Source organism: Carlito syrichta, unplaced genomic scaffold (genome assembly GCF_000164805.1).
Source record: "Carlito syrichta isolate Samal-C Ts95f unplaced genomic scaffold, Tarsius_syrichta-2.0.1 Scaffold308653, whole genome shotgun sequence".
Classification (NCBI taxonomy): Eukaryota; Metazoa; Chordata; class Mammalia; order Primates; family Tarsiidae; genus Carlito; species Carlito syrichta.
In genome coordinates, this window is record NW_007252749.1 from 201262 (window position 1) to 225756 (window position 24495).

The following is a 24495-nucleotide window of genomic DNA, read 5'->3' on the forward strand; positions in this document are numbered from 1 at the left end:
TTACAAATTTACATGAAACTCAGCACACACCAGGGACCACATGTGCTTGTTTCACAGGCTTCAGTGAGTTTTTTTATATTATATGCCTGTATGCACTAGCTACACACATCCACACAGGCTATTATGCAAAAAGGTTTCTATAAGAAATAGTAAAAAAATTAGAATTTTATTTATGAATGTGTTGGTTTTCTTCCACAAGTTCTGATACAGTAGTCTTTAAGGGAGAAAAACAAAACTCTTCTGCAAGTATTTGTGTAAGCTCACATTTGTTTGGGAAGCAACCCATCCATTTTGACCAGGTAAGGGAAATTATGTCAAAAGTGACAAGATATTTTCCAGTTCATGGCCAGGAAAATAACTTTTAAAACTTCCCTGGCTAATAGGAATATATCAATACTGTAAACACAGTTATTGCAGAGGCAATGACTCTTCGCTTGTTGTTATGTATGTCTACACACAGCATTAATTGTTCTCCAAATTTAGTCATATAATTTGTATTTTCTAAATAGTTGCAAATCTGAATTTAGGTAAGTAACAAGTACTTTTTCCTTCAGTGAGTCAAACTAGAGAGAATAGAAATCTCTTTTATTTTCATCTTACGTAAGGAATGTGTCTTCTCCTCTGAGCATTTATTTTATATGTCATGTTTAAAAAGATACAGAAAACACATTGTTAAAAATAAACATCAATGGCGAAAATACAAAAAATATAATCTCAATCAAAAATTTCTAAAATATCAATCACTGAACTTCAGGCTTACTCATTCACTTGATTGTCTAGATGAAAATTATTTTTTAAATCAGACCTAATTTTTGCAATGTAGTCTTATTAATTTTCAATCTAAATGTGATACTCTGCCCCAAATGCTCAGAAGGTGGGAATGCTAAAAGCACTTTCATAAAAGGCTTTATCTAACACATTGAATTAAGTTGGATCAAACTGAAATATGTACACATGAAGGCTATAAAGCTCCCATAGCTCAAAGCTACTTCCAGTTGGTCAAATTTAAAAAAAAAAAAAAACTGCTTCCAGATCATCTTCCTACTCTCACATATGTACACAGCCATCCCTCCCTCAAAAGAAGAAGCAAAACATATTTTTTTCCTCTCACTTCTTCCAAAATTTAAATTCTATCCTCTTAATATCAAAATTTGTTTCCCAAGGATCACTTAGTAGGAGAATAAAGAAAATAAATAAATAAATAAACAACGTATGAAATGATCATTGTTTTGAAGAAAAATAAATTATTTGCCTTGAATCCTAGGCAGAATAAATTAGATTTTATAGAATGTAAGAAAGCTGCCAGAGAATCCTATGAAAGGAACTGCGCTTCAAAAAAGGAACTCTGGGAGCAGTTTGCAGGGTGTATAAAAAAGCAAAGAGAACAGAGAGGAGTGATGGGGATACTCTAAATCAGGGCAGATGATAATGCTGCTGCCACAGCTCAAAGGCAATCATGGTACTGAAGGTGGGACGAACCCAACAGACACTTCAAAGGAATAACTGAGATTAGTAACTTACCAGACATAGGAAACAAAGAAGAGAAGATAAAGAGGTCTTTAGTGCTTTACACCTAGGGACCAAGAGAATGGTGGCGTCAATGTCACTTATGAAGACATTGTTAATAATATGACAATCAAAGTACAGTAAGTCCCCTACATATAAACTTTCAAGTTGCAAACTTACAAAGATGCAAACGTGCACTTGCATGTCCAACCCTGTAAGTCAATTCATGTGTCTTGTGTACATTGTCATGTGAATACATCTCCTAAAAGTGGTTGTGTTTTTGTGTGCTTTGCTGTACAGTACCGTATAAAGTACAGTAGTACAGTATCTTTATCTCAAGTCCAAGATGTCTGGAAGCAAATATAAAAGCAGTGGTAATGTAGCTGATACAGTACTATATAACCAATTGTGTAAGTTGGGTACCTAGGCTAACTTTGTTGGATTTATGGACAAATTGGACTTACAAATGCTCTCTGGAAACAACTTGTTCATATGTAGGGGATTTACTGTAATGTTTATTTTTACTAATACCTCTACCACCTGAATCCTAAGTTTGTGCCTGAAGGATATAGCTTCTGATTTCCTCCATTCTTGGTAGAATTTTGAACATTTCTGCAATACGGATGTACATACTTGGAAGATACTCACCAGTTTGCCACCAGTGGTCTAGGACAGGTACTCTGAAGACCTTTTTGGACCATTCCAGGGTCTCCACATCACATCGTTCTCCAGCCACAAATAATGTTTTGAACCTTGACAGGAAATAGTGAATTCAAATTATTCCTTGAAAATCAATTTAAATAATTTCATCTACATTTTTAAAACATTGTTGAATCTAATCACAACCATTAAGCAAGAGGAAAACAGCCATATTACAAAACAAGTAACGTCTCTGGCCCAAATGTAACCAAATGCATATCACAGCATTTAAGTGAGGAGCTTCAAAAGTAGAATCCACAGCTAGCTGAAAAGAGCAACTGAAGTAATCTTTGTAATGCATTTGTGATATTCCTCTAATGATCAAAATTAAAAATCTTTTCCCCTTGACATTATCTCTGCTAATCTTAGCTCCAAGTTTGATTGCTGCATTCTACTTAAGGATATACATAAAAAATACACTATCAGCTAAGGCAACAAATATGCTCATAAATATAATGCACTTGTTCCTTTTGTGAGTTTCTCTGCTAAAGGTTACTCTGATTTCAAGTATGCATTTTTCCTATTACAAGGACATATATAGCAAAGAAAGCTAATAAAGAACTAAATGCCACTGTGGCCTTCTTGGTCAAAACAGTTCTTAAATCAAAAGGAATACAAGGGTACTAAGAGATGAAGGAGAATAAGCATCTTTCACAGGGAGCATCATGCCACAGAATGGAAAAATTGAAATAGAAAAATAGAATTGGGTTGATACTATTAGCAGTTCATTTTCTTTTTTTTATTAAACATATTTTTTATTATAAAATTGTGGGGTACAGTTAAGGTTAGGTATACAAATGTGCATCATTCAGTCACCCTTGTTAATAAGGGGTGTCTCTTCATCCCCAGACAGATATTGACTACCTTTAGTCCCACTTCCCTTCCCCTCCCTACCCCCCCATAGTTTCATTTTCAATACCTTCATGACTTGTCTATTTTTAAAAAGTGTGTTTTTGAAGAGTTCATCCATTTTTCTCAAAGTAATAGAGAAACATCAAAAAAGCCATCTACTTATCCTTACCATTCCCTTAATGTATCATATCATGTCATAAGGACTCGTGTAGATTTAAACATTTCCACTCCCATGGTCCAACAACATTCAGTTCCTGTCTCTGCTAGAAACATAATAAACATGTATCTCATTCTGTAATTATTGCTCTTTTGTCTATTCTCTCACATTGAACTATGAGCATTGTTCTTCAAAACCAATCAAATCACATGGGGCTTTTAGGTATTTAGATGTTTCCAGTTGCTCAGAATAATGAAGTACAGAGGTAGGGAGACAGCAAAATTTAAGCCAGCTTGACTCATTCTTCTAAGTAAAAGGAGAAGTGTGTTGGTTTCTAAGAGTATGGAAATTGACAAAGAAATGGTGACTTGGGAAGTAAAACATTCTCAAATAACTGTTTTAGGAAATTTTAATGCACAACATAAAAATGAAAGCCCTTGCCGGACTCGATGGCTCAGCCTGTAATCCCGTGCTTTGGGAGGTCGAGGTGAGTGGATTGCCTGAGTCCGCGGGTTCAAGACCCACCTGGGCAACTTGGCGAGACCTCATCTCTACAATAAATCAAAAAATTAGCAGGGTGTGGTAGCCCATGCCTGTAGTTCCAGCTACTTGGAAGGCTGAGCCCAACAGGTCAAGGCTGCAGTGGTCGGGAGTGGCCACTGCACTCCAGTCTGGGTGACAGAGTGAGACTCCAACTCAAAAAAAAAAAAAAAAAAGAAAGCACTTGAGAGTAGCTGGTTGGCTTTTATGGACTCTATCAGTAGCCTGGCAGGCTAAGCAGGGACAGTATAGGTTCAGATGAGATTCAGAAAAAAAAAAAAAAACGGTGGCAAGTCAGCGCTGGAAAGCCTGCCTGGGAACTCTAGACTAGGCAAGAGTGGTAGGAAGGCAAGGTAGGAATAACCAGAATGGAAGAAAAATGCCAAGAAAAAATACAGGAGTAAGAGACTAGAAAGCATAGGAAAAACATTCTAAATAATGAAAATGAAAACATAGTAAGAAAAACAGGGTATAGCTATGACAACGGCAGTTCAGACTTAGAGATCTTGAAAATGCTGAGGAATTATGTTTCCAGTAGATGAGAGGATCTAACATTGAAAGACTCTGAGAAAAAAGTCTGTTGATAAAAGGATTATCATCAAGATAGCATTAAAATTCACTCAAAGACCATAGCAGGAGAGTAAAGAGGAAGTCCATGACTTGTTAGCTAAAGTTGCTGAAGGGAGTTCTGAGAAGCGCAATGACATGTTACAAATAGAGAGCATGAACCTCAGTAGAAGATGGGCCATTGAACAGAAAAAAATTTTTCAATTTCCCATATTACCAAATTTACTTTAGCATTCACCCTAACTTTTATAGATAATCTTGGCTCCAAAGGTGCATTTGGCCTCAACAGTAAGAAAAAAGTGAAAGTTTAATTACTCTACAAAAAATTCTAGCTGCAAACTAGCTACAAAAAACACATGTTAATTAATTTCTAAGTATAAATGAATCGCTGATAAATTATGTCTATACCTAAAGTGCAGCCACCTGAAATTCTTCATGGTAATTTTCATCTGCAGAAGAGGCTATCTATACATAAGAGTGTCAAAAGAGGCTTTAGATAAATTATGTAGAACTCTCAATATGCTGTTACTGCTCCTCATGTTTTCTGAGAAAAAAAAAAAAAGGATCACCATCTACTGATATAAAGATATTAAGGGAATAAAATTTTTATCCCAATATTGTTCTCGGAATGATGCAGTTGGAGCCATGAGGATTACCTAGATTGGTATGGTCCAACTGAAATACAATGTGCTCCACAAATGTAAGAAGTACACATAATTTAAAATTTTCTAGTTGCCACATTCAGAGAAATAAAAAGAATGAAGTCAAAGTAGTTCTAATAAAATATTATTAAACCAAATTTATCCAAAATATTATAATTTAAACATGCAATAAACATAAAAGTTACTTGCAACTTCTTCCAGTCTTTTTTTTCATATTAAGTCTCAATTTGGACTTACCACATTTCAAGAGTTTAATAGACATTTGTGACCAGTGGCTAATATATGGGATGGGACAATGTAGAGGAAAACCATGCCTTTCTGAAGGATCAACAAAATTCTTACAGTGGTCAGGATGCAGTAAAAATTTTTACTTAATACTATATACTAAATTTCTTCTCCCACCATTGTGCTGATAATTTCTTCTGACTTGGACCTGTATGCACATACATGTGTGGGTATGCGTGTTGATAATTTCTTCTGACTTGGACCTGTATGCACATACATGTGTGGGTATGCGTGTGTCATTCATGCAGCTATGACAAACTGTTATTTAATATTTTTGTAAGTAAACTGTCATCACAAAAGCTTTGCAAAAGTTAGGATATGGTTGGTTTAATAATCAGGCATATTTATAGGACTTCAGATAACAGCACAATGTAGTATAAGAAATGAGTAGGTTTCCAGTGACATATTTCTCAATTACACCTTCAAAATTATCTAGGAGTTGTACTTTAACACAAAGAACACCAAAGATAAAAATCACATGTCCTGGCAAAGACATGGAAGCATAACTTCAATTTTAAATCAGAAAATAACATATTACTAGTCGTTGTTAGGAAATCATTTGAGTTGGTCCCATGTGGGAAGAGTCCTGATCAGGGCACAGCAGGTGGGCCCCAAACAGAATGAGGCACAAAAGTCATGCTCAGACAACTACTGAGAGTGCACCTTTCACCAACAACTACTGAGAGTGCACCTTTCACCAGCAGAGCCTAGTGGCTCCTGCAGATTGAACTTGGCTGGCACTTATGGCTAGTGACTGGCAGCCAACCTACCCACTAGATGAGGAAAAATCACCTCCCATCGCCATATGCTTCCCCCCCCCATGGCAGAAAACTCATTGTTTCTTTAAGGAGTATGGACTTGAACAGGGAGGGAACAGCACAAAAGACACCCAAAGACTTTCTCAGTGGGAAGCCTTCTGGGCTGCAAACCACAGACAGCAGATGAGGGCCAATCCTTCCACCCACTATCCACAGAGTGCTTGCAACAGGGGCTAAAAACCAACCAGACCAGTTTGAGAGAGGGAGAGAAAAACTACAACAGAAAGGCCTGTCACTGGGTGGAGCAAGGAGCAGAAGTGGATGCACCCCTCTCTCTCACTAAATTACCTGCATTGAACAACAGAAAGGGCCCTAGAACAGTGGGTCACTGACTAGAGTCAGAGCAAAAAAATAAAAAATCAAACAAACAAACAAATGAAAAAACCAAAGAGCAATTATAGAGAAGAAAGAGAGGAATTTCACAAATGAGGAAAAATCAACAACAACAAAATACATAGGTAGTCCTCTGAGTCCTAAAGAGACAGCACCCAAAAAAGCAACTACCAGATCACAAAAAATGGAAACCCCCCAGAATGTCCTGCTCCAGATGACAGTCACAGAAATCAGAGATTGGATGGCTGAAATGAACATAGAAAACCAAGAGAAACTAGAAACAAAAGTCACCAAAATCATACAAGGAGTAAAAGTGGAGTTGGCCAATTTCAGACAGGCCCATTCTGAAATAATGGAAATGAAGAACTTCATACTGGAAATTAAAAACATGTAACAAGTATAGGAAGCAGGATCAATTAGGCAGAGGAAAGAATCTCAGTACTTGAAGACCAAAATATGGAACTAACCCAGTTTGTCAAAATCAGGGGAAAAAAGCTCAAAAGAGGAAGCAAAGCCTCCAAGAGATATGGGACTATGTCAAGAAGCCAAATCTATGCCTGATTGATATCCCTGAAGCAGAAAAGGAAACTGAGAATACAATGGAACAAGCATTCCATGAAGTTATTCAAGAAAACATACCATATCTTGCTAGAGAAGTGACCGTTCAAGTACAAGAAATTCAGAGTCTCTCCACAGGTATCACATGAGAAGACCACACTCAAAAGATATGATAATCTACCTCCACAAAGTAAGAATGAGAGAAAAATTGCTAAAGACAGCAAGAGAGAAAGGTCAGACCACCTACCAGGAAAAATCCATCAACATTGCTCCAGACTTATCTGCAGAAACACTACAAGCCAGAAGAAACTGGATTCCAATTTTTAACATTCTTAAAGATAAGCCACTCCAGCCAAGAAATACCTAACCCATCAAGTTAAGCTTCATCAGTAATGTAGAATTAAAGTCCTTCCCATATTCCTAAGAGAATATGCTGTCTCCAGACCAGCCCTTCAAGAGATGCTTAAGAAGGTGTTTAATTCAGAAAAAAAGAATAGTCATACCCATCACAAAATATAAACACAGAGTTAACAGAGCATATAGAGCACTCAAAAAAAATGAAAATACACACATATATAAATAAAAAGTAAAAAGGAAGCCAAGCAAGCCTCTAAGAGCCCTAGAGGGATAAACTTTCATATTTCATTAATCAATTTGAATGTTAATAGACTAAATGCACCACCAAAGAGACACAAAGTGGCAAATCGGATAAAGAAGGATCATCCAATACTCTGCAGCCTCCAGGAAACTCACCTCACTGCAAAGGACACCCACAGGTTAAAAGTTAAAAGCGGAAAATGATATTTCAGGCAAATGAAAAACAGAAGAGAGTAGGTATAGCTAATCTGATAACAGACAAAGTAGAATTCAAACCATCAAAAGTTAAAAAGGACACAGAAGGACACCACATTATGTTAAAAGGCTCAATCCACCAGCAAGAAATATCCATCTTAAATACATATGCACCCAACAACTACTACGGTTTTATAAAACAAATACTAAGTAAACTAAGAGAGGACATTGACACACACAAAGTTGGAGACCTAAATACTCCACTAACAGCCTCAGTCAGATCATTGAGGCACAAAAACCAACAAAGAGATCCAGAACTTAACTTAACTTGCCACTTGATTAAATTGATTTAGTAGACATCTACAGAACACTCTACCAAGTAGCTACAGAGAATACATTTTACTCATCAGCACATGGAACACACTCCAAGACTGGTCACACTATCAGACATAATCAAATGTGAACAAATCTCAAAAGATCGAAATAATATGATGCATCATCTTAAGTCACAGTGGAATAAAAATAAATATTGCCACCAACAAGATCCCCCCCAAACACAAACACTTCAATACATGTTGCTGAACGACTTCTGGTTCAACACAGAAATCAAGACAGAAATAAACAGATTTCTGGAAACAAACAAAAACAAAGACATATCAGAATATCTGGGATTCCATAAAAGCAAGGTTAAGAAGAAAATTCATAGCATTTCAGGCACACATCAAGAAAATAGAAAGATCACAAGTAAACAGCCTAACATCCCACCTAAGGGAGCTGCAAAGGCAAGACAATCCAAATCCTAATTTCAGTTAAAATATAGATAACTAAGATAAAATTATAATTTCAGTATTTAGAAGGCAAAAATACAATAGAAAAATTCAACAAGACATAAAGCTGGTTTTTTGAAATGATAAATATGATTGACAAACCCCTGGTCAGACTGACTAAAAATAGAGAGAAAAAGTCCCAATAAACACAATTAGAAATTGAAAAGGCAAAGTCACAACTTTCCCTGAAGAAATTCAAAATATTATCAGATATTACTATTTATATCTGTATCAAATAAACTAGAAAATCAAAAGAAAATTGAGGACTTTTTGACATCACACAATCTCCCAACAATGAAACAAGAATAAATTGTAACTCTAAGCAGACCAATAACAATCCAGGTAATTGACTCAGTCATAAGAAATCTACCTACCAGAAAAAAGCCCCGAACCAATGGCTTTCCAGCTGAATCCTACAAGACATACAAAGAGGAGCTGATATCAATCTTGTTTAAAGCATTCCAGGCAACTGAGAATAATGGAACTCTCCCCAACTCATTTTATGAAGCTAACATTGTACTGATACCCAAACTTGGCAAAGAACCAATAAAGAAAGAGAATTACAGGCCAATCTCTTTGATGAACATAGATGCAAAAAATTCTAAACAAGATTCTAGAAAATTGCATCCAACAACACATCTCAAGGATCATCCACCATGACCAGGTGAGCTTCATTCCCGAGATGCAGGGCTAGTTCAACATTTGCAAGACTGTCATCTGCAAAACCAAGAACCACATGATTATCTCATTAGACACAAAAAAAGGATTTGACCTAATCCAACACCCCTTCTTGATAAAAGCCCTTGAGCATCTAGGCACAGAAGGAACATTCCTCAAAACAATAAGAGCCTTCTATGATGAATTCACAGTTAACATTTTACTCAATCAGCAGGAGCTGGAAGCATTATGCTAAGTGCAGGAACAAGACAAGGATTCCCATTCTTACTCCTTTTATTCAACATAGTGCTGGAAGTCCTGGCCAGAGCAATAAGGCAAAGAAATCAGGGTATCCAAATAGGAAAAGAGGAAGCTAAGCTATTCCTCTTTGCAGGTGATATGATTCTGTACCTTGAAAGCCCTAGGAAGTCTGTCTAAAACCTCCTCGCACTGATAGATGACTTTAGTAAAGTCTCAGGTTACAAAATCAATGTGTAAAAGACAGTTGCATTACTATAAACCAGCAACAAGCAGGTGGAGAATCAAATAAAATAAAAAGTACAATCCCATTCACAATAACCACACAAAAAAATGAAATTCTTTGACATTCACCTAACCAGCAAAGTGAAAGACCTTTACAACAGAACTACAAAAGGCTGCTCAAAGAAATCAAGAATGACACAAACAAATGGAAAAACATCCCATACTCATGGATTGGAAGAATTGATAAGAAGAATTGTCAAGATGTCCATCCTACCTAAGGCTATCTATGGATTCAATGCAATGCTGATCAAATTGCCAACATCATTTTTCACAGCCTGGAAATGACAATACAGAGATCCATATGAAAACAAAAGAGGTTGGGTGTGGTGGCTCAGCCTGTAATCCCAGCATTTTGGGAGGTCAAAGTGAGAGGATTGCCTGAGCCAGGGGATTCGAAACCAGCCTGGGCAACTTGGCGAGACCTTGTCTCTACAATAAAACTCAAAAAATAAGCTCGGTGTGGTAGCACATTCCTGTAGTTTCAACTACTTGGAAGGCTGAGGAGGAAGAATCACCTAAGTCCGGCAGGTTGAGGCTGCAGTAGCCATGAGCATGCCACTGCACTCCAGCCTGAGCAATCGAGTAAGAATCCAACTCAAAAAAAAAAAGAAAACTAAAAAGAGTATGTAGGCAAAACAATTCTCAGCAAAAGGAATAAAGTAGGAGGCATCACACATTCAGACTTTAAACTTTATTACAAGGCTATAGTAACCTAGACAGCCTGGTATTGGTACAGGAATAGGCACATAGACCAATGGAACAGGACAGGAATTCCAGAAGTGAAAACACGGTCTCCCAACCAACTCATCTTTGACAAAGCCACCAGTTACAATCATTGGAAAAAGAAGATCATATTTAGCAAATCATGCTGAGAAAACTGACTAACCATATGCAGAAGAATAAAACTCATCATATATGAAAATTAATTTTAAATGGACCAAAGACCTATATGTAATATCTCAAACTATAAGAATCCTAGAAGAAGACAGGAAACACCCTTATGCACATTGAACTAGGCAATGAATTCTTGACCAAATTCATAAAAGTGTATGCCATAAAAGCTAAGATAGACAAATAGGACCTGATCAAATGAAAAGCTCCTGCATAGCAAAATAAACTATCAAGAGAGTAAAGGGACAACCAACAGAATGAGAAAAATATTTACAAAGTATGCATCTGACAAAGGCCTAACATCCAAAATCTACAAGGAAGTCAAATGAAAAGAAAGAAAAAAATTTTTAAATGAGCCAAGGACATGAACAGACATATGCCAACAGACATATGAAAAGATGCTCTTCCTCACTAATCATCAAAGAAATGCAAAGGGAAAATATAGTGAGATACCACCTAACTCTGGTAAGGATTGCTATCATTAATCCATCAACAAAACAACAGATGATGGCCCAGGTACAGAGAAAAGGGAAGGCTTCTATATTGCCATGGGAGTGCAAGCTAGTTCAATTTTCTATGTTTCTATGTGGCAATTCCCAAAAGAACTAAAAATTGATCTTCCAAATGATCTAGCAATCCCTCTCCTGGGAATATACCCAGAGGAACATTAACTTCTCTACCAAAAAGACACCTGCACACACATGTTTATTGCCACACTATTCACAAAAAGATAGAACCAAAGTGAACTGGATAAAGAAAATGTGGTACATATGCACATATATACAAGGGAGTATTATGCAGCCATACAGAGGAACAAAATCATGGAGTTTGCAGCAAATTGAACAGAGTTGGAGACCATCATACTAAGTAAACTATCAAGAAACAAAGAACTGAAGACTGCATGTTTTCAGTCATAAGAGGTCCCTGAATACTAGTTACATTAGCACAAGGGTGGGATCAGCAGTCACTGGACACTGTTAGGAGAGGAAGAGAGGGAGGGAGGAGCGTCAGGACACATGACAACACAAAGGGTACCTTGTCCACTACCTGGGGGAGTGAGCACCAGTTACAAGACCAAACTTCAACTGCATGCAGCCTACTTATGTAATTAACCTTTACGTATACCCAACATCTCTATAATTTCTGTAAATACCATCTCACAGTATGAAAGGTACTAGTACAATATTTAAATCTCCTAGAACAAGAAAGGGAGATAGAAAGCGAGGATGAGAATGGAGAGCAAAAAGGAGGATTAACAAGAGGCAAAGACTAGAAAAAGACTAAGATAAATTTTTGACAAATTACGTATACATTTGCAGTTTGAGATACAATTTAAGTAATCAAATGTATATATTTGTAATATGAGATTAAAGTTGGATGATCAAATATGACCTCATCTAACAGAACAGTTACAATAGAATGAAACAAATATATATACATTAAATAATTAAAAGTGGGTTAAAGTATAAAAAAGACTAGTGTGAAGTTTTACTATTTAAAACAGGGTCAGTATATCTATGACTTTAAATGTTATGTAAAAACAAGACAAAATGAAAAATATAAAGGCCATAATATCAGTAATTCTAGGACTGAAAAATATGAACATATTTCTGATCACATCTTATTCAAACAAGTTTTTGATATTTTAGAAAACTTCCATAATGAAGGACATTATAAATTAAAATAATTTTTATTAAAAGTTAAAATGATTAGTTTGGCTGATTATGAGAGTGTAAGCAAAGAACAACCAAAAGGAAAAGTATTACATATATTAAAAACCCCATTCCATCATCTGGCAAGCCACAAAGTAATTCAAAGAACTCTAGATAATTCAGATGGCCATATCGTTGCCCTATATGTATAAAACTGAATATACTGAATTTTTAAAATATTTATTATTGAAAACATGATGTTCATATTGTCAGCTAAAAATGATAGCACACTATACAAAAATTTTAACTAACCAAAAGACTGCCCATACTTTGATATCACCAGCACTTTTTGCAAATTTTAATTAATTTTTTCTGGCTTCTCCCCTCCCAGTCAAGTCAACTACAATTAACCTAATTGGATGAATTAATGTACTATGCCTTAGCACTGAGTTCTTATCTGATGACAGATTTCAGTATTATATATTTAAAAACATAGAGATTATTATCATTAGTATTATTTTGCAGTGCAATTCTATTTTTTAAAATCTCTAATTACATTAGTATACTTATGAGAGCAATCTTCATGCTAGCATTAATAAGCAAAATCGACAGGTATGATATTCCATAATGGATATCTGGCTTCTCTGCAAATTCACTTTACTATTTACTGAATGCAGAAGAAAACCTGTGAGATCATTAATGATTTAGAAAACTGTCAACAAAGAACAGATAATTCCTTTTCCTAAGAATACTAGAAACTATTCACTTATTTTTTATTAAAATTCCTAAAACTGCTGAAAAGTTACTGTCATTTTATCAATTACAGACTGTAAAGTATTAATGAACATAACTAGATTACAAAAATAAATAAGATTTAAAAATAAAAAATATTTTTTAAAAAATTTTAAACATAATAAATATTTAATCAATTATTTAACTCCCAATTTTCTCAGTAAACAAAACTATACTATGTGATTTGCCATTTTTGTAACCATGATGATACTAAAACAGAAAATCCTAGTATGAATCTATAATTTAAAGTTATTTTAGGTATAAGATATCTTCTTACTGTTTAAAGAAAATTTAGTGTTTGTAAAAACAAAATAGTAATATTTTCAACAGCTAAATACCTTATTAATGACCTTGACATTATTTTATTAACAATATAAAGAGATAAATACTCCATGTCAAACAATTTGAAAATATATTTGTGTAAAAAAAAATCTACAAAAGTTAAAATTAGCCAATTTTTTTGCATAATAATTTGGACTCTGGAGGGTAAATTTACCTAACTATATATGTTCTACATTTGTACTATACAGTATGGTACAGTATGGTAGCTACTGCCACTTGTAGCTATTTAAAATGTAAACTAGTTAAAATTCAGACTATTTAAAATATCATTTTTTCAGTAATATTAGTCCATTTCAAGACTTTAATAGTCATATGTGTCTACCACATTATGGAGCTCAGTTTACTAGCGACTGTTGTTCTAGGTTACCACTGAGTAATTAAATATGTGGGAAATTTCTGATGATGGTAGCACATGGAAAGGTGAAATTGTTTTCAAGTCTATAATACTACAAACCTAAACAAAATAATGACATCCAGAGCAGAAAAGAGAGAGAGAGAGAGAGAATTAATGAGAAAGGAGACCTATGTAATTTCTTCAATTTTATATAAAATTTAGCACAATTTAAGATTCAGATGAAGCTGAAAATTAAGCAAAAGGGAAACAGGAAAATGATGACATTGTCAAATTGATTTTAGTCTAAAATAGAGTAAGTCATATCAAATGGATAAAAGCTAAGGACAAGTATAATGCAGAAATTTCAGGTAATAACAGCAGAAAAAAACAAAGTGAATATTCTTTCAAGGTCCATTAACTACCAAACAAGCAAAAATTACTCCTCACTTGTGTCAACAGACATTAAACAAAAATAGATTATTTCATTGATGCCTCATCAACCTCTAGATTAAATAACTGATCATCATTATTTTTTGCCACTTATATTTCTGTTATCTCCATCTCCCTAAATTTTGTTTTCTTCTATTTGCTCCTCATTCAAACTCACTTTTTTTTTTTTTGAGTCAGAGTCTCACTCTGTTGTCCAGACTGGAGTACAGTGGCCACTCCTGGCCACCGCAGGCTCGACCTGCTGGGCTCCGGCGATCCTTCCACCTCAGTCTCCCAAGTAGCTGGAACTACAGGCGCGCGCTACCATGCCTGGCTAATTTTTTTATTTATTGTGGAGATGAGGTCTCACCAAGTTGCCCAGGTGGGTCTCGAACCTGCGGGCTCAGGCAATTCACTCACCTCAGCCTCCCAAGGCACGGGATTACAGGCTGAGCCACCGAGCCTGGCCTCAAATTCACTTTTAAAATGCAGTCACTAGCCAGGCTGGGTGACAGAGTGAGACTCCAACTCAAAAAATTAAAAATAAAAAATAAAATAAAATGCAGTCACTAGTGTTAACATTACATATGTATTTGTCCCATTTGTTAATGGCTGACTGACCCACCAATCTCTCTCCAGTACAACCAAACAAGATGCACACAATATAAAAATGAAATACCTTTTGAGGACATTGGATAATGAAAAAGGCAATGAGCACTTGAGGCATTAAGATCACAAAGATAAAAATGTGTAGAGAAGTAAGTTGACATTGTATTGCTGCTTTTCCTCTTGAGATATTTGCCAGTTGGCAAACAGTAGTTGAAAGGCTGAGAACCAGAACAAAAAAACTGTGTGACTGAGAGCCTCAGAATCTAAATTATAATTCCAGTCCTCATAATTTCTTGAGAAAATAAAATTGTGGTTCAAAACGCACAATGGAAAAAAAAGTTCTATAAAAACACCCAGGCAAAGTTGGAACAACTGAAGAGGTATACCTAACAATAAGAGGTTAGCTGACAAAAAGCTAGTCCTTTCTTTTTCTTTTTTCTTTTTTTCTGTTTTTTCACTTAATTAAATTATGTACAACCGGGAAAATCAAGAAGCAGAAATTAATTAAGACATAAACTAGTTTTTCTTGAAGACTATATAATTGTTACCTTGAATGATAAAAGACTGTACATACAAGCTAGTCTTTTCAAATACTGAAGTCTATTTTCAAATCAGCTAAATTAAATTAAATTAAATTCCAAATTGGATAGAAATGATCTTCCCTTAAGGTAACTGCCTGCCAAAATAAGAATCACTCTCTGGAGATATAATAACATCCAGAATCTCAAAGTAGCTACTTTTTAAAAATGACAGTGATATGAGAAACAAGATCATATGACTAAACAGACAAGAGAAAAATGAAACATTAGCAAAAACACACATAATATCAGGTACTCTTGTTATCAGACATAGTCTTTAAAATAACTCTGAAAAAATATACTCATGAAATATATGTAAAATGTTAGCAGAGAAATGGAAATTATATTAAATAATAAAATGAAAATTTTTGAGCTGAAAAATTTTTTTAAACCCAAAACTTAGAAACTCAACGAGTGGTTAGAAACAACAGAAGAGAAGAATTGAAGCCCAAAATATAAGTTAGAAGAAAATTATCTACCTGCAACTGGAAAGAGAAAAGAAAAAATAAAATAAACCCATAAAATTGGGCATATGAGAAATAGATGATATAACAAAAAGTTCTAACATTTGCATGATTAAAAGTGACAAAGTTTAAGAGGGGAAATAAAAGAGATGAATTTCAAGAGATCATGGATGAAACGGTTTCCAAAATGAATGGAAGACATCAACCCACAGATTTAAGAAGCAATTGGAATCACAACAAATTGAATTCATAATTTAAAACCTTTCCACAATGCAAACTCCTGATGCAGACACTTTTATTTGTAAATACTTCAAAACATCCACTTAAATAAAATCAATCTTACATAAAGTCTTCCTGATAATAGGAGGGAAAGACTTCCAAACTCATTTTATGAGACCAGGAAAACAAAACCAATGATAATACAAGAAAGGAGAATTGGAGATCAATCTTACAAAGATGGGTTTTAAAAATTCCCAACATTAAAGTAAAAAAAAAAATTTAAATCCTAACAATAGAAAGGAGGGAGAGAATAATAGGTGAAGCACAGAAAAAATTTTAGGGCAAGAAAAACACAATAATGTTGTATATATGTCCTTATACATTTGTTAAAATCTGTAGAAGTACAATTCCAAAAATGAAACTGAATGTAAACTACAGAATTTGGATGATAATTATGTACCAATATAGGCTCATTAGTTGTAAGGAAAGTACCACTCTAGTGGAAGAGGTGAATAACAGGGAAGACTATGCGTGCATGGGAACATAGAACATATAGAAGTTCTTTAATTTCTACTAAATTTTATCTATGACCTTAAACTGCTCTAATAACAAAGACTATTTAAAAAAACTTGAACAAAGTCTTAGCAAATTGAATTCAGCTATATTTGAAAATCATAATGTATATCAAATTATATTTACTTTGAGACTGAAAGAAAGGTTTAACACTTGAAAAATCAAATCATTATATTTCATCATATTAACACATAACAGAATAATGGGAGAAAATCATATGGTTATCCATAGATGAACAAAAAATATTGGTAAAATCCAAAAACCAAGAATAGAAAGAATCTCTGTTAATCTGGTAGATTTTCTATAAAACAAGTGATACTTTAATGATAAAAGAAAGACTAAACTCATTTCACATAATAATAAACATTGAATACTTTCTTCCTGATAAGCTAGATGAGACAAAAATACCCTTTACTACCACTCCTACTGAAGATTGTACTGGAAGTAGCTAGGAATAAGGTAAGTAATAAAATGAAGGGCATAAAAAAGGGATTTAAAAAGAAGGAATAAAATGGATACTATTTTCAAACTACATGATTCTGTTTGTAATAAATCCATACATATATGCATTATAATTAATAAATGAATTGGAAAGGTCATCAGAAAAGAGGTCATCATACAAAAACAGTTATATTTTTGTATACTAGAACCAAACAATTAACACACAAATGTAAGCAGTAATACCACTGACCATAGCATAAAAATAAAATGTTTAAGAATAAATATAAAAAAGATTCACAATACTTTCAGAATAAACTAAATATATATATCTTAAAAGATGTGGGGTGCAGTTCAGGGTTAGGTACATATGTAGTCATTGTACAGGTTAAGTTTGGGCCTCCTATTTGTCCTCACTTCGCCTGGTACCCTTAATTAGTGTTATGTGCCCTCCCCCTCACCTGGCAGTCACGTACTACTGCCAATCCCTTTCAAGTAGTATTATGATAGATGTTCAGGGACCACTTATGAGTGAGAACATGAACCAAAAATATTTAATGAGATAAATTAGAGACCTAAATAAATCAAGAGATATACCATAATCATGAATTGAAAGATATGTTACTGTATTCACTTTCACTGTTATCAGTCTATAAACTCAATGTAATCCCAAGCAAAATTTTAACAGGTGCTCTCTTTCTTTAACTTTCTCCCTGTGTGTGTGTGTGTGTGTGTGTATTTGCAAACTAATAGACTGATATTAAAATCTATATAGAAATAAAATGGGCCAAGAATATCCCAAATATTGGGGAACAAACAATATATTAATAACTAGATATCAAGACCAGCTATAATTATGTACTAATAAAGAAAATGTGAGAGCAACATGAATATAGATGAGCAGGCCAATGGAACAGAACAGAGTCAAGACACAAACCAGGAATTACCGGGCACTGTCATGACAAAAGTGGTGCTGCAAAGCAGTAGTGAAAGGGATGGTCACTTCAATAAATGGAAATTGATTAACTGAATAAACATGAGAAGAATTAAAACTTGGCCTCTTACTTTATGTCATACACAAAAATCAATTCCAGATTTTTATTTTATGGTTGCCATAAGGCTTACATAAAAAACTTTTAGACATAATCTGTTATTTTAAACTGATAAAAACAACTTCTGTTGTGTACAGATTTCTAGATTTTACTCTCCACTCTAAACACAACTTATGATTTTGATGTGACAATTCGCATTTTTATACTGTGTATTCCTTAACAACAACTTATTGTAGCTTTGGCCATTTTTTACCATTTTGACTTTTAATCTTCATATTAGAGGCATGTATGCTTCACACACACTCATAATAGTATTAGCGTATTCTGAACTTCACTTTATATTTACCCCTACAAGTGTGTTATACATTTTATATATTATATACATTTGTACGTATATATGTATCGTGAATATATGTATTCATGATACTGATTAGTGTCATTTTGTTTTTCATTGATGGACTCCCTTAAGCATTTCTTGTAAGACAGTTTTAATGGTAATGAATTCTATGGACTTTTGTTTGTCTGCAAAAGACTTTCCTCCCTGCATTTCTGAAGGATAGCTATTCCAGCTGACAGTTTTTATTGTTTTTGTTACTTTTTCCTTTCAAAACTATCCCATCCTTCTCTGACATGTGCTGAGAAATCCACTGATAGTCTAATGATTCCCTTATATTTGACTTTATGTTTTTCTTTTGCTACATTTAAACTTCTTTCTGTCTTTGAATTTTGACAGTGTGATTACAATGTGCCTCTTTCAATGTAATCTGTAATATATTTTGGAATCTTTGAGCTTTTGGGATTTGAATATCTCCCAAGTTTCCTTTTTTTCTTTTTTATTTTCTTTTTCTTTCTTTTTTTTTTTTTTTTGTGGGAAAGCAGGATTTATAGAGAGAGGACAGAAAAGCTTCCAGAGCGGGAGGGGACCAAAAGAGGTTGCCCAACTTAGGAAGTTTTTAGCAATGATTTATTAAATCAACCTTCAGAACTTTTATTTGCTTCCTCTTCTTAAATAACATAATGCAAATACAGGGTGTGTCAAAAAAAGTATACAAAATTTAGGTATGATGTTCACTCAAAAGATAGCAGTAATCAAATGAATGCTAGCATTGCCATGAGACAGGTAAGATAGTCAATGAAAATGGTGGAAGCAATCTCCTTACACTGATAAAGGACTTTGGCAAAGTCTCAGGGTATAAAATAAATGTGCAAAAGACAGGTGCATTCCTATATACCAACAATAAACAACCAGAAACACAAATAAAAAGCACAATCCTATTCCCAATAGCCACACACAAAAAAATGAAATACCTTGGCATCTTCCTAACCAGAGAAGTGAAAGAAGCTTACAATTAAAACTACAAAACACTGCTCAAAGATATAAAAAAATGACACAAACAAATGGAAAAATGTTCCATGCTCATGGATTGGAAGAACCGACATTCTCATGGATTGGAAGAATCAATGCATGTCCATCTTACCCAAGGCAATCTACAGATTTAAGGTAATACCAATTAAATTACCAGCAGCATTCTTCTAAGCCATGGAAATGACAATACAGGAATTCACATGAAAACATAAACCAATCACCAAACAACAACAACAACAACAAAAACAAAGCTGGAGATATCACACTCTCAGTCTTTAAACTTTATTATATAACTACAATGATCAAAGCAGCCTGATTTTGGTAAAAGGACAGGCATATAGACCAATGGAACAGGATATAGATTCCAGAAGCACAACCTCAATTTCTCAACAAACTCAACTTTGAAAAAGCCTCCACCATTAACCACTGGGGAGAGGAGAACCTATTCAGTAAATGGTACTGGGAAAACTGACTGACTACATGCAGAAGATTAAAACAAGACCGCTGCCTATCACCATACACAAAAATCAACTCTAAATGGATCAAAGACCTAAACATAAAATGTCAAATTATGAGAACCTTAGAAAATGTCAGAGATACCCTTATAGAAACTGGAATTGGTAACCAATCCCTGATCAAAATCCCAAGTGTCCATGCTATAAGAGATAAAATAGACAAGTGGGACCTCACCAAACTGACAAGCTTCTGTAAATCCAAAGAAACCATCAAGAGAGCTAGGGAGGAGATGGCCCACTGCGTGGGAAAAAATATTTGCTAACTATGTATCTGACAATGGCCTAATATCTAAGATCTACAAAGAACTCAAATTTGCTGAAAAAAAAACAGCCCCATTACAAAGTGGACAAAAGTTATGAATAGACACATCTCAAAAGATGGCATACGAGCAGCCAATGGATATATCAAAGAAATGCTAATTTAAACCACACTGAGATACTACCTAACTCCAGTCAGGATGGTCATCATCAATAACTCAAAAAACAACAGATCCTGGAGACAATGGAGGGAAAAGGGAACACTTCCATACTGCTGGGAGAGTATAAACTAGTACAACCTCTGGGGAAAACAGTTTGGCGATTCATACAAGACCTAAAAATTGACCTTCCATATATCCCCACAATCCTCCTACTGGGAATATACCCAGAGGAACTCAAATCATTCTACAAAAAAAGATACCTGAACACGCATGTTTATTGCAGCACTATTCCCAATAGCAAAAACATGGAACCAACCATGCTGCCTATCAAAAGAGGACTGGATTTTAAAAATGTGGTACATAAAACATGATGGAATATTATGCAGCCATAAAGAAGGACAAAATTATGAACTTCACAGCAACTTAGATGGACTTAGAGTCTATCATACTGAATGATCTATCACAGAACAAAGAACTGAATACCACATGCTTCCTCATAAGTGGACCTTGAACAATTATCATAATACTGTAAGAAAGGAATTGGTAGTAGCCAGGGGAGGTGGGGAGCAGGATTGGCAGTAGTGGGAAACTACCGGGGGGGAGCACACCTTATCAACAAGGATACCTGCATAATGAAAATTTGTATACCTAACCCTGAATTATACTCCACATCTTCAAAATTAAAAATTAAAAAAAAAAAGAAAATGGCAGAAGCACAGTTGAGTGAATGTCATACTACACATTGCTATAGTAATTTAATTCAACTTCAAAAAGTAATACATAGGTAACATCTCTTAAAATGTGTATACATTTTTTTGACATCCCCATATTAGTTAACTTAATGGTGCCACATAAGTCTCACAGGCTGTCTTCACTCTTTTTCATTTTTCTTGTTTTACTGTGATTCGCCATTTCAGAAGACAGATTTTTAGTTCAGAGGTTTTTTTCAGTTTTATCTAGTCTATTGTTGAAGTGCTAAACTGTATTTTTATTTAATTGGTTGAATTTTCAGCTCCAATTTTTGTTTTATTCTTTCTTATAACAACTATGTTTGTTGAATTTCTCATTCAAATTATGAGTTATTTTGTTGATTTCATTAAATTGCTTATTTATATTCTCTTGTTTCTTTCCAAATTTCCTTAATATCATTATATTAAATTCCTTTTCAAGCAATTCATATTTCTGATTCTTTTGAGTCAGTTACAGGAAAATTATTGTGTTCCTTTGGTGGTGTCATGTTTTTGTTTTTGTTTTTTTTTCTTTTTCATGTTTCTTGTGTCCTTGCCTTGAAGTCTGTGCATCTTCTGGTGTAGTCACCTCTTCCAAACTTTTCCAAAAGCCACAGAGTGGCTTTTACAGGGGAATATTTTCACTTGCTGATGGTCCTGGGGTATCAGTTGGGCAGCGTGCAGGGGCTCTGATTCCATGTGTGTACAGTGGTGTAGCCTCCATACAGCTTCCTTAGTTGTGATCAATGTTACTGATGACTGCAAGTGCCTCAGTGGTCTAGGCTGCAACAGTTCACGGAAATTACATTGGTTGTGTAGGTTATTATGGCAAGGGCTTTAAAGATTCTCCTGTTTTATGGCCAGGCTCGGTGGCTCAGCCTGTAATCCCAGCACTTTGGGAGGCCGAGGCAAGTGGATTGCCTGAGCCCGCAGGTTCAAGACCAGCCCGGGCAACTTGGCGAGACCTCGTCTCCACCATAAATAAAAAAAAATTAGTTGGGCGTGGTAGTGTGCACCTGTAGTTCTGGCTACTTGGAAGGCTGAGGCAGAAGGATCGCCGGATTCTCAGTGGATCGACGCTGGTGGTGGATGCAGGTGGGACTGTGAGTGTGCCATGGCACTCCAACCTGGGCCACAGGGTGAGATTCCAACTCAATAAATAGATAGATAGAGAGAGAGAGAGAGAGAGAGAGAGAGATTCTCCTGTTCTTTCCTTTCCAACAGTAGGAAGTCTTAACTAAAAGGTCTTTATTGGTGTTGGGACTGACACAGCTCACAGGCAACCAGTTGCAGCCACACTGAGATCCAGGGAATTATCTCTATTTTAAAATGTAAATACTGTGGCATTTAACTTAACAAACTTAAGCCACCTTGATTTAAGCCCACCTTTGAACTTGAAAAAACTGGAAATCTCTTCTTTTAGTTTATGATAGTGACCTATTTTAAAAGAGAGTCCATGAGAATTAATGTTGGAAATGACCTTGAAGATACAAATTGCTATAATATCTTTAAATATGTATAATAAAAAATGGATATCAATAAACCAGCACAAAATTGCCTAAGTGATTCAAAGCATATTATTCAAAACTAAAATAAAATGTTTTTCTTTGCTTATTCAGCAAATTTAATTGGACTATAATTTTCAAATTTTATTTGTATATGTACATTCAAATAATATTTTCTCTCCATTTAAACGATTCTTCTATTTTCAAAAGACATTTAAATATATCTATATTTATATCTATCTGTCTAACTGTGATTTTTAAGTCATAATCAGTATTTTGTCTTTTAAGGAAAATATAAGTAGAGTAATTTTTCAAAATATCTTGGTAATATTTGAACTGAAATAAACATGAAACAATATTTAAAAATCTCTTAGTATAGTTAAAATTTTGACCACTTCAAAGTTGTATGTGGACAAGTTATATTTAATAACATTCAGGATCTGTTGGTTCTTCTCATAGTAGTATCACAGTACCAGAAAAAAATATAATGTTCATTTATTCATTCTGATTGCTGTGTCTAATGTCATTTGTCCAGTGCATCCTGACTTCACCTTGTCAGAGAGTACTGCTTCCCCAAGGCTGCCCCAGGGTCCTGTTGACGGATTGCTCTAATTGCAGTCGGCGCTGTAAACAAGGCAGCAACTCCATGCTCCGCAAGCACACGGAAATAAGCGCCAGCATCTGGTGTTCCCACAGGCTTCCCCTAAAATGAGATTCATTAAAAATGTCACTGGGTAAAATGTCTCATATTTCATTGACAGTTCAATAGTTATTCACTTAACACTGCAATATTAATAAAATGAGCTCTCCACAAAGCTTAGTTTTAAAATATTTCCATGTTCTGTCATAAATAAAACAAACTCAATGCCCAGGTATCATCAGAGAGGCGGTTTGCTCCATTACAGCCTCCTAAAAACTTTCAAATTACAGCTGTTTGCTTTCTCAAGTTTTTGAAAGCTAAAGAACCAGAAATATAAATCTCATTCAAATTAAGAGCACAAAACAGTCTTGTATTTGCAAAAAATTAATTATTTTGTATGGCAAAATATATTGCTTCATGTGAGAAATACGGTTAGTATAAATTTTGAGCATTAATGCATTTTTCATGATCAGCATTAAGAGTGACCATGGCAATTCTCAAAACATTTGAGAAAAGAGAAAAATCTGAAATCACAGTGATTCCTGAGTAAATGACCTTTTCAGTTAAATGTCTCATTCCAAGAAACTTCTATAATTTAAAAGTAATCCAATAACATATCCAAAGTGCATGTTTCTCACAAACTCAAAATGACATTAAACAAGTTCAGTGAAAAAAATCATGCATAAAAATCTAACAATGTGGCAAACTTTGCATTTCCAAAAACAAGGAATTTTTAATTGATGCTTCTACAGAGTGGAAAGTGATAAAGTTATTCAAATAAATTGACAACTCTGCAAATATTCTTTAAAAACCCCATAAAATCTATTTTGGCTCAGCCATAAATTGACAACTGCAAATTGACAACTCTGCAGATATTCTTTAAAAACCCCATAAATCTATCTTGGCTCGGCCACATCTTCTCATTCAATTCAACCTCATAGCTGCTATTGCTCCCTGTGTTTCTTTTTTTTGAGTTGGAGTCTCACTCTGTCACCCAGACTGGAGTGCAGTGGCCGCTCCCGGCCACCACAGCCTCGACCTGCTGGGCTCCGGCGATCCTTCCACCTCAGCCTTCCGAGTAGCCGGAATTACAGGCGCGCGTTACCATGCCTGGCTAATTTTTTGATTTATTGTAGAGATGAGGTCTCGCCTG

General features: G+C 34.9%; 1 protein-coding gene across 1 annotated transcript in view; it reads right to left on the reverse strand.

Moving 5' to 3' along the window:
- The window catches only part of ACSS3 (acyl-CoA synthetase short chain family member 3), a 171473-nt gene that overhangs the window by 48498 nt on the left and 98480 nt on the right, over positions 1 to 24495 (reverse strand). Inside the window, exons 8-9 of the mRNA XM_008065550.2 lie at positions 23254 to 23405; positions 2155 to 2258 (exon numbers count right to left, since the gene is read on the reverse strand). Coding sequence (XP_008063741.1) covers positions 2155 to 2258; positions 23254 to 23405 — 256 coding nt within the window. The remainder of the gene's footprint in view (positions 1 to 2154; positions 2259 to 23253; positions 23406 to 24495) is intronic.